Source organism: Octopus bimaculoides, chromosome 9 (assembly GCF_046866305.1).
Source record: "Octopus bimaculoides isolate indiv1 chromosome 9, ASM4686630v1, whole genome shotgun sequence".
Taxonomy (NCBI): domain Eukaryota; kingdom Metazoa; phylum Mollusca; class Cephalopoda; order Octopoda; family Octopodidae; genus Octopus; species Octopus bimaculoides.
The window spans coordinates 33,706,449-33,718,631 of NC_142936.1; the positions used below are offsets into that span (position 1 = coordinate 33,706,449).

General features: G+C 34.1%; 1 protein-coding gene across 1 annotated transcript in view; it reads left to right on the plus strand.

Moving 5' to 3' along the window:
* Nucleotides 1-12,183, plus strand: part of LOC106884391 (putative N-acetylgalactosaminyltransferase 9) — a 114,824-nt gene that overhangs the window by 94,772 nt on the left and 7,869 nt on the right. The window contains exon 8 of the mRNA XM_089357362.1: nt 10,459-10,593. Within this exon, the coding sequence (XP_089213488.1) occupies nt 10,459-10,593 (135 nt within the window). The remainder of the gene's footprint in view (nt 1-10,458; nt 10,594-12,183) is intronic.

Consider the following 12,183-nt stretch of genomic DNA (forward strand, 5'->3'; position numbering starts at 1 on the left):
TTTGCAGGGTAGAGTTTTCCTTCATATCTTTAACAAATTCCTACTTCACTTATTTGAATATTATATTATTCGTTAATTTTATACTTGTTGTAATTGTTGCTATTATTGGCGGTTTATCATTCTATTATAAATCATAATCCTGTAAGTATGTAGATTATTATTTTTAACTATAGACAGGGCTATGCAAATATCCTTATATTTTCTTATAAATTTTTGTATCTAGTTTGTAAGATTCTTTATGTGAATTTGTGTGTTGAAACAAATTTTGTTGTGTCCAAGGAGAATCATTATGCCAATATAATTAACACACACACACTGGTTCAATTGATTAATAATAAAGAAGTGGAATTGAACTAGGGCATGTGTTAATTATATTGGCATAATGACTTTTCTTTACATTATTATAGTTATTATTATCCAATCTAAGTCAACGAATATATGTATGCATGTATGGGGTGAGTGGGTGGCTGTAACTATGTGTGAATGGATGGATGGCAAAATGCATGTACCTGTGCAAATTTGTATATGCATGTTTATGAATGTGTAAATGTTTCTGTGTCTCTCTCTCTGTCTATCTGTCTCTTTCTCTCTACCTATCTATCTGTCTATCTATTTATCTATCTATCTCTAAACATTTAAAAAAATTTAAGGAATTTTATATAAAATATATCTTTCTAGCTATAATTTGCTGAAGATATCAACAAATGAACAAGATATGTAATGCGTCTGTTTGTATATGCACACGCGTGCATGTGTGTGTGTGTGTGTGTGCGTGTGTGTGTATTTATATATATGATAGGTATCTTTTGGTCTCAGAAGACCATGCATCTGCACCTGGAAAATTTGTGCCAGCTGCTGATGGTGGTGCAACATCTGTTGTGGCTGTACAAGCCCACATGAGTTTAGCATGGCTGATAATTTCCCACTTGAGATTAAAATCTTTATTTTTGTCCTTTAATTCCCAAATAAATTTACTAAAACTGGTGGAGTTTGATTTATTTTTGTTTCTAAACATGTTTTCATGGTTGGCGATTCTACATTTAATAAAATTTGCTGTGGATCCAATGTAATAGTAATTTAGTCCATTAGTTTCTATCTTGAATCCATATACAACATCTTTCATTCTACAATAATTATTAAGCTAACATTTATTTTTAAATTTATAATCACAATGAGTATTTTTATCTTTCTCAATAAATCTGTAGTCAATACTAATCTTATCTTTAGCATTAATTTTTTGATTCATAATTCTATGTTTAAACTGGGTGATTTACATGGGTTACTTCCCTTCCCCCAATGTGAGATCTGACGTTCATTAGAATTTGGAAAATTTAGGTTATGTGATTCATTATCATTGCATTTATTTCTACCGTTATAGAAACAGTTCAATTTCTTGTTATTCAGTGAAAAATTAATCTGAGAAACATTAAGAGAGACAAAGAAACCAAATCTCACTAAATCCATGTTAATTATTTCATGATACTTATTTTCCTCAGAAAAATACTTGGAAACCACTTTATAAAAGGATTTAATAAAATTACTCTTAATTTGTTTAGTGAATGGAATTATAAACCATGTCGTGTTGAATCTGTTGACCATCACCCATTCGTTTATGATGTGATTCTTATATATGTCTAATTCTCACCCTGATGAAATATTTAACTCTCTATTTCAAGATGCAAGTTTTTAATTTTTAATTTATTAATTTGTAATTGTGGCTGAGGAGGTATGCCCTCCAAAGGACCATCATTGTCTCCTTTTCTCTTGTTTTGAAAGTTTGGAGTATCCATCCAGCTAGCCATTTACATTTTATTACCAAATTGGTAGTATGCACTTGGAAAAATACATCATTGCTCATGTCAATACCCAGGTCATGCACTGATTTTGATTCAGAGATTGCAATTCCTCCTGAGCCAGTGTATCCTGATTGCAGGTCATTCAGCTTTGTGTGCTGGTAGCACAGGGCTTGAAATTTTCCTTCATTAAACTACAAGTTGCCGTCCTCAGCCCACCTGTATATTGCATCCCATTGCAGATGCACAACATTACCAGGGTTTTGAATTGCCTGACGGACTTTTTTGTCATCTGCATAAGCTTCGTATAGTCTGTATATTTGTTGGGGCTTTTGGTCCATACATAGACAGCTCTATTATGTTGTGATCTGAGACCAGTGTTGCTGTCACTTTCACATTATGGATGTCCATATTGTTTGTGAAGTAGATTCATTATGTTATTTACCCTGGTTGATTGCAGCACAATTTGCTCCATGATTGAAGCATTGGTAAGGTGGAGCAGGGACTTTGCCTATGTTTGATGGTGGTGAGTCATTCTTGGGAGCTGTGGCAGCTCATAGATAAAATTAGTGGGGGTGCTGCCTCAGAAAATTTTTAGCCGCTGTTTTAATATTGTGTAAAAGGAAACAAACATATAAAAAGAACGTTTATACATAAACTTGATCGGTACACATTTTAGCCACTGCCAGGTAGTGTGTTTAGTTTGTTCACTGAACACTGCTGCAAATTCCCCCTTGTTTTTCAAAAATACCCCCCTAAATCACAAAATAAGGTGGGGGAAATGTGCCCTATTTTTCAGATCCTGGCAGCAACACTGAAACTGGAAGTAGGATAATATTCTAATTCTACACTCGAACACACTCAAGAATATAAACATGTTTTTAAGCACACTACACATAGAGTCAAAAAGAAACACTACCTTTCACCTGGCACTGTCATTCACACAGTACTCTCTCTCCCTTGTGTGAAGCTTCCTATCTCAGATGTGTGAGCATGTGCACAATAGCCAAATACCATGTCGCTGGGACTGTGAAGGGCACAGTTCTATACAAGGATTTTTGTATTTTTTTTCGTAAACCAGGGGATGGCTACTGACATTAAGCTTAAGGACTGTACAATGTACAAGTAAGTATAAAGAAAGAATTAAAGAAAAAAGGATAACATTATATTGAATGTCATCGGTAATATCAAGTGGAAATAGGGGGTGCTGCAGTTCCTATACAAGAGCCACCACTGCCTGGGAACATTTAGCCCTCAGGCTAACCCACATTGGGAAAGTTAAAGTCACCCAAATGGAATACACTGATATGTTCTTCCAGTTTGGTGAGAACTTCTATGTATCAATTCTTTATAGTAGTTATAAAATAAATTTTATTTCTTATGTGTCCTTTAAATAATATTAGATATATAAGTTTAATTTTAATTTTTTTAAATAATTTTTAGTCCAATATATATAAAAAATTTTTAATTTCACATCTTACCTTTGGTTCTTTATATTGGTGTAAATAAGTCTAAATGTACTTTACCAAAGCTTTTTAAATTAACACTACTTCATGGTTTTTGCATACTGAATGTATTGATTAGTTACATTACTATACACTGTTTCTTTTTATTTCTTATTTCATTATTAATTTATTAATTTATAATTAGCTTTTATTTATTCACATATTAATTAAGCAAATATTGGTATCTCAAAGTTTTCATACTTAGTATATGTAAAACAATACTGATACATTATTCTGATTAATGAAAACTATAAATAACCACATACTGTATCTGTACATATATAGCAACTTTATTTTATATACTTTTGACCTAGGTGCCTTATGTTAAATCTCCCCTGCTACATTATAAACTGGTCTGCTAGTAGTGAAAACCCCCCAACCTATAATAGTGTGTCATTAAAACCAAGAGATTCTTTATAACCATATCCATGTATATTGTTTACCCCTTCCCTTTCCTTATAAGGAAAATGCTGGTGCCCTCTTAAGCTTTGAATCACTAGGTCTAATAAGATGAAACAAAAAAACAAATAAAATCAGCTAAAATCTGCTTTGAATTAATTACTAGCCTGTATGGTCTGGCTAAGTCAAAATGTGTTTTTTTGTATTCTTCCTTTCCACTTAGAGTGTTTAAATGTAGTTACTATAATATATATATGTATGTATGTATGTATATATATGTGTATGTGCATTTTTTGTATATGTATATATATTTTTGTGTATATATGTATATTGTGTATTTGTATATATATTTTTTATGTGTATATGTATATATGTGTATGTGTGTGTGTGTGTGTGTGTGTGTGTGTGTGTGTGTGTGTGTGTGTGTGTGTGTGTGTATCCAGTGGCGGACTGACCAGGTTGCCAGCTTGCCTGATGGCAAGTGGGCCCCTGCACTATTAGAATCCATATATAGGAGCCCATGTTAGTATCTAAGGGGCCCATCCCCTCAAGTTTGAGAATTTTTTATTCACTCTTGGAACAATGCATTAATCATTTCAGGCTGGTTGTGTTTGTAGACAGTTGAAAAGAATACTTTTAACAAAAAAAATTAAATGATAGCATTGTAGTTGCTGGTGGGCCCCCTTGTAGTTGCGGGTGGGCCCCCTTAGTTTCCTGGCAACCAATATTTTCACACTCATTCCGCCACTGTGTATATCTGTGTATATATATTTATTTGTTTATTCATGTATGTGAAGGTGTATGTGTATATATGACGGTGCATATATCTAAATATATATATATCAGGTATATATGGGGGTATATATGTAAAAAGTTTCTTATTCTTTACTTTACTAGAAGTAATAGCTTGTCCTATACTTTTACAGATGTAATAACTTGTCCTGTACTTTTCCAGGTTTATAATCTTAAGAATATAACTTTTCATGCTCGCATTTTTCTATGTAATCCATGATGTTTCCAGCATTGCTGTTATAAGATAATTAATAATGTATCAGTTAATAATTTAAGATTTTACTTTATAAAATACTGAGAGATAATATTTCAATTTTTCCATGTAAGTGATGATAATATTTCAATTTTTACCGTGTTTAATTTAAATATATGTTATGATTGAATTATTTGATATTACCCATCCACACCAAATTAATGGCAGGGATTCTGACCATCCTGTTGGTTCACCATGGCTCACCAAAAGTTACAAACAACAAGACCCCAAAATCATCAGTTACCAGGCCCACCTTAAGTAACCTAGTTTTGCAATATTAGGAGGTCACAGGAATTCATTCAACAATAAAATTAATTTTCCAATGATTCCCGGGATTGGGGGGTGGGGAACCCCCACCTCATTTTTGCTGAACCAAAAGAAGGGATTTGCAGCATATTAGGTCAGGGTACTTGATTTCATGGAACAAATCAAATTTTTTTTTTCTTAGTGAAAATCGTGCATGTGTTAATATAGAAATTGACCATAATGTTGTTGTTATTTAGCCTCAAATAAACCCTGATACTGCAAACGCATCATCAAAGACATTCCAGCCTTCAGCAAACCGTCTTTTTAGGGATAATCTAGGACATTGCATACAATGGGCATGTTATTTAGGTAGAAGGATACTTTGGCTGCTATTTTTAGTGTGTCGAGCAACCAGGTAGAGGCTCTTTCATTGGTTTGATTGTGTAATGAGATTTTTTTTACACATATATGTAATATGCATATATATCATCAGCAGAAATTAGAGAATAAGTCAAAAGCTGAGAGTTTCATGTATTGGCACCTATCAAACATGAATTTGTCCATTGTCGCTCTGTAACTTCTGACGAAGTAACTTCTAAGATACAAAATTTTGTCAAAAACGTTAAGAGTAAACCCTGTTCTATGTGACACATTCTACCAGTATCAGAAGTTTGAAAGTGTTTAGTTAAAAAACATTAACGAAATAATCTGTACGTCTAATTGAATAGATCCGAAATGGATGAAAGGCAAACTTGACCTTGGCAGAATTTGAACTCAGAATGTAAAGACAGATGAAAAACCGCTTCTAAAATACAAAATTTTGTCAAAAATGTTAAGAATAAACCCTGTTCTATGTGACATATTCTACCAGTATTGGAAGTTTGAAAGTGTTTAGTTAAAAAAAAATTAATTAAATAATCTGTACATCAAAGTCGACCTCAGCAAAATTTGAACTCAAAAACATAAAGACAGACAAAATACCATTATGCATTTCATCCAGCATGCTAACATTTCTGCCAGCTCGCTGCCTTATAATGGAAACATTCATTTTAGAAATATATTCTTTATTCTTGTTGCTGAAGCTTACTCCCTTACTTCCTTACTGACATGAAATTTCATAACATTTTACCTCATAATTCTTTTTCTACTAATTTTTGTGCAATTCCTCGGGCATTTTTCTATCATTTAAGCCTAAGAAAGGCATACTTTTAATTTAAAATTAAAAAATTTATGTTAATTGAAGGTGAATAGGTGCCTTGAGGTTGCAGATATTTTGATGTAACTTTTTTTCTACTGAACCAAATCTCAAACTATTTGTGCCAAAGTATAGCTGAGGAGGTGTCCTCTTTAAAACTGTTAACAGTTTGCAATTTAGTTGAGAACTGAATTAGTGGTGAAGCTTGGAAGCTGCTGCGATTGATGAAATGGTGGACTTAAGAATATATTCAACCACTACCATGGTTGAATGATCATCATCATTGTTTAACATCTGCTTCCCATGCTAGCATGGGTTGGACAATTTGACTGAGGACTGGTGAACCAGGTGGTTACACCAGGCTCCAATCTGATTTGGCAGAGTTTCTACAGCTGGATGCCATTCCTAAAGCCAACCACTCTGAGAGCGTAGTGGGTGCTTTTACGTGCCACTGGAACGAAGGCTGGTCAAGAGGTACTGGCAACGGTCACACTCAAAATGGTGTATTTTACATGCTACCTGCACAGGAGCCAGTCCAGGGGCAATGGCAACAACCTCGCTTGAATGTCTTTACATGTGCCACCGGTTCAAGTGCCAGGAAGGCGACGCTGGGCACAGGTACCATCACGATTTCGCTTTCGCTTGCCCCAACAGGTCTTCGCAAGCTGAGTTTAGTGTCCAATGAAGGAGACGACGTTGGCATGGGTGCCAGTCGTCAAATTTAGTTTGATTCCGATTTCACTTGCCTCAACAGGTCTTCGCAAGGGGAGTTTAGTGTCCAATGAAGGAAGGTACGCATAAATGGGCTGGCTACACCCCTGGCAGAGGCCTTGGATTTAGGTCTCACTTGGCTTGCCGGGTCTTCTCATGCACAGCATATTTTCAAAGGTCTCGGTCAGAAGTCATTGCCTCGGTGAGGCCCAGTGTTTGAAGGTCATGCCTCACCACCTCATCCCAGGTCTTCCTGGGTCTACCTCTTCCACAGGTTCCCTCAACTGCTAGGGTGTACACACACACATACTAAATGCACCCACATACTAAATGCACCCACATAGCTGCTCATAATGTGATATACATGAAGCTACAGAGTATTTATCTTTTTAATTTGGAGTTTGGCTCGATATTTGTATTTGTGACATTTCGTTTATATTATTATTACTTTGGTTTTGATGTATGTGTAGAATTTATTTTTCTATGTCCGACAAGAGTTGAATTCATTTTTCGTTTTGTTTATATGTATCGATATGTATTTGTATGTGAGTGAATGAATAATGTGATATATATGAAGATATAGCATATTTGTCTTGTTTAATTTTTTTGTTTTGTCTTGTTGTTCGTATTTGGGACATTTCGTTTGTATTGTATTACTTTGTTTTTGTTGTATGTATACTCTTTTACTTGTTTCAGTCATTTGACTGTGGCCATGCAGGAGCACCGCCTTTAGTCGAGCAAACTGACCCCAGGACTTATTCTTTGTAAGCCTGGTACTTATTCTATTGGTCTCTTTTACCGAACCGCTAAGTTACGGGGACGTAAACACACCAGCATCGGTTGTCAAGCGATGTTGGGGAAACAAACACAGACACACAAACATACACACACACACATACATATATATATATATATATATATATATATATATATATATATATATATATACGACGGGCTTCTTTCAGTTTCCGTCTACCAAATCCACTCACAAGGCTTTGGTCGGCCCGAGGCAATAGTAGAAGACACTTGCCCAAGGTGCCACGCAGTGGGAATGATCCCGGAACCATGTGGTTGGTAAGCAAGCTACTTACCACACAGCCACTCCTATATATATATATAAACGTAGATGTATGCATATGAATATACATACAGACATCTATATACACATTATATATACATCGATATATATATCAATGTATAAATGGAAAAATAGTTATCTCCCCTGTATTTCCTTTAAACTATAACTTAAATAAATTGTAAGTTGGATTTATATTACTAATTCTTTTATTTATGTTTTAATTAATATATAAAATATTGTTTTACCATAAATACATATACATGTGTGCATGGAATTGAATATGAAGGCATATTGTAAAAATGTATATATATATATATATATATATATATATATATATATATATATTGAGAGAGAGAGAGAGATGAATAAGTAAACGTGTGTATGTGAATATGTGTGTGTGTGTGTTTATATATATGCATGAATGAATAGGTGTACGTGTATATATATATATATAAATATGTATAAATATGTATATATGAATATGTGTATTTGGCAACAAAATTGGTTATAGAACTTGATACTAAAAGATTTAAATTGAAGAATTTGCTTAATTTCAGTTAGATTATTTATTTATGATCAAGCTTGCTCTCAAAAAGCATCTTTTTGAAAAGCATTAGCAGTTATAAAAATGTTCACTTGCTATTTTTCATGAAACATTTAAGAAGATATGTTTATCTGATGAAACCTCGTTATATTTAAATGGGATTTTATTAGTCTTGAAAAACTTGGTTTTATTGATGAAGTGGAAACAGCTGTAATTTATGAGATGTGTCATTTGTTTGTATAAAATAATTAACTTGAATTAAATTTATTATTTAATGATTAAATTATTTGATTGTTCAATTTATTGTTTTGGTTTCCATTTCTGATTCATATTTATATATATATATATATATATATATATATATATATACACACACACACACACACACACACACACACACACACACCATATGTTGTACCCATTGCAAGCTTTGAACACAAAAGAGGTGTAGCAGAGAAAATTGTCTTTGTGTGTGGAAAATGTGTGGATACAATAAGCACTAAAAATGCACCAACAATAGACTCCCTCGAATGATCAGGGGAACCATTAGAAGTAATAGGCACCTTCTATTACCTAAGAGACCAAGTTAGCAGTGGTGGAGGAAGTTCTGAAAGTGTAGTTGCAAGAATAAGAGCAAGCTGGGCAAAATTCAGAGAGCTTCTATCTTTGTTGATAAGTAAGGGCCTCTCCCTCACAGTGAAAGGCAGAATGTATGACGCCTGTATACATACAGCTATGTTACATGGCAGTAAAATATGGACTTTGACTACAGAGGACATGCAAAGGTTTGAAAGAAATGAAGCTAGTGTACTTCACTGGATGGGTAATGTCAGTGTGTATGCGCGACAGACTGTAAATGATTTAAGAGGAAAAGTAGGTATAAGAGGCATCATATGTTGTGTGCAAGAGAGAAGACTGTTGGTTTAGTCATGTGATGCATATGGATGAGGACAGCTGTGTAAAGAAGTGTCAAGCTCTAATCATGAAGGCTACGTGTGGAAGAGGTAGACCCAGGAAGATGTGGGAAGTGGTGAGAAAGGATCTTCGGATGCTGGGCCTCACTGAGTTAATGACAAGGGACTGGGAGATGTGGTGATTTGCTGTACTTGATTAAACATGTCAAGCTAAGTGAAATCGCTGTCTTCCATACAAGTTTGTCCTTTCAGGTGCCAGTGCCTCATAAAATGCACCCATGCCAGTGCTGCATAGATGCACCTGTGCTGATAGCACGTAAAATGCATCCAGCTACTATATTAAGTATTTGGTGCTAGGAAGGTCATCCATCTAGAGAGCTCCCAGCTGGCCAGTTCCATTTCAAACTATCCATGCTAGCATAGAAAACAGATGTTAAACAATGGTCATATATACACACATACACGCACGCACACATGTGTCTATATGTGTGTGTCTAAATATTTAAGTATTTGCTTATATATGTATGCCTGTACATTTATTTAAATATTTATATATGTATATCTTAAAATGCAAACAACACACTGAATAATATAGTCTAAGAAAATCTAAGAAAGTCTTTTTATTCCTGGACAGCCCTCATCATAAGTCATCTCATTTAATACCAATCTGCTGACAAATAACAACAATACAGATCTATATTTAAGAGATGAAGAATTATGTACATTATTTACATTATTTACATTAGACAGATATTTGTCCTCATCGTGTCTGTTGTTCACACAACGTTTTGGCTGATATACCCTCCAGCCGTCAACAGGTGTCTTGAAGTAATTTTAAACCTGGGTTCTCATTCCTAATGGTATTTTTCAATGTTATTATTATTATTATTCAGGTCACTGCCTGGAATTGAACTCAGAATCTTGGGGTTACTAGCCCGTGCTCTTAACCACTATGCCATATGCCTGTGGGTAAATAACAACATTGATATACATTATTTGTCAACAATTTTTTACAATTCTTTTTCCAGGGAAAAGACTGTGGTGATCTGTCAGAACGTAAAGCACTGAGACAAAATTTAAAATGCAAAAGTTTTAAATGGTATTTAGAGAATGTATATCCTACAAAATTCATTCCTGATGAAAATGTTTATGCTTGGGGTATGGTAAGTTCAAATTTATATTTTATTGATTTATTTCAGCATTCTGATATTTCCTCCAAAATTCTCTCTGTACCTTTCATTTTTTACTTTCTTCCAATCATATTGCTCTCCCACCTCTGTCTGCATTAAGTTTGCTTCAAGCTTTCTATGCCAAAGGTAACCTTTGACAAAGGTTTCTGTGTTTGCTGTAGGCACAGATGTGGCTGTGTAGTAAGAAGATTGCTTCCCAATAGCATAGTTCCAGACTGACCGAAGCCTTGTGAATGGATTTGGTAGGTGGAAACTAAAAGAAGCCCATTACATATATATGCATATGTATATATGTGTGTTTTACTATCTCTTTGCCTTCATATCACATGATACTTGTAAACAAGTGTCACTATCATGCAAGTGGTATCCTTTATTTCCAATCTTTTATGAAAGCATATCTAGTCATGGAGAAATATTACCTTACATGGAAACAGGTAAAGGTTAACTACATGAAGGGCATCTAGCTATAGAAACAATCTGCCTCAACAAAATTCAGTCCAACCCATGCAAACATGGAAAAAGTGGGTATTAAAATGATGATAAATGTGCACACATACACAATGACACACATATGCAGCTAAAGCTAAAACAACAATGAGAAAAAATAACTCCAGACAAATTGACAATGAACATAGAACTACTTATATTAAGAGCAACCAGTATAAAACTGCTAAGGAAATGCATACTCTTTGAGAATAAAGCAGTACTTTTTATATATATGTGTGAAGTATAGAAAGAAAATCTGAAAATGAGGAAACTATTTTACTGCTAAGATGGGAGAAAAGTGACAATCAATTTCATATATGTGATGAAAAATGATTTTGAAAAGAATATTGTTTGGAAAAATCCATTCAAGTAAACTAAAATAAGGTTATATGCAGAAGTTGAAAAACAACTACAAAATATATCTCAAAACAAAATCATTGCCTAGTGTTCAAAAGAAATGCAGTGATTAATCTAGGTATGAATTCAATCTAGGTAAAGATTAACAAGCAATATAAGGAATAAAAATTGTTATCAAAAAGAGAACGATCTAAAAACAAGGACTAATCAGTTTTTAGAATTGATGTTGCTTTCACAGCAATACCACCATGTGACCTGAGCTGATCAATACATCTAATGTCTCGAGACTGTCTTTGTTTCCAATCCCATTACTCTTCTCTAGATATCTAATGAGGTAGGCTCAATGAACCTACAAAACTTTAAATCATACAAAGCTGAGTCAAACTTTTATTAAATAATATATGTGTGTATGTATTTATATATTTGAAAACACTACATTTTTAGACATGGGTACTACTATAAGAGGTGCATTCAAAAAGTATCTAATTTTATTTTTGCCTGTCAAAACTAATGATGTGTGGTCATGGTTTACACACTCTAGCATGTCCTGAGCTTCTGCTGCTCTGCCAGTACTTGGGAACAAATTTTGCCGACATTCTCTGGATGCACAAATCCTCCATTAATATAGAATGCACTGATCCTATGCTTATTCCCACTTCATGAACAATTTCTTGGTGTGTTACATGATGGTCTTCAATGACTATTCACCAAACCATCTCA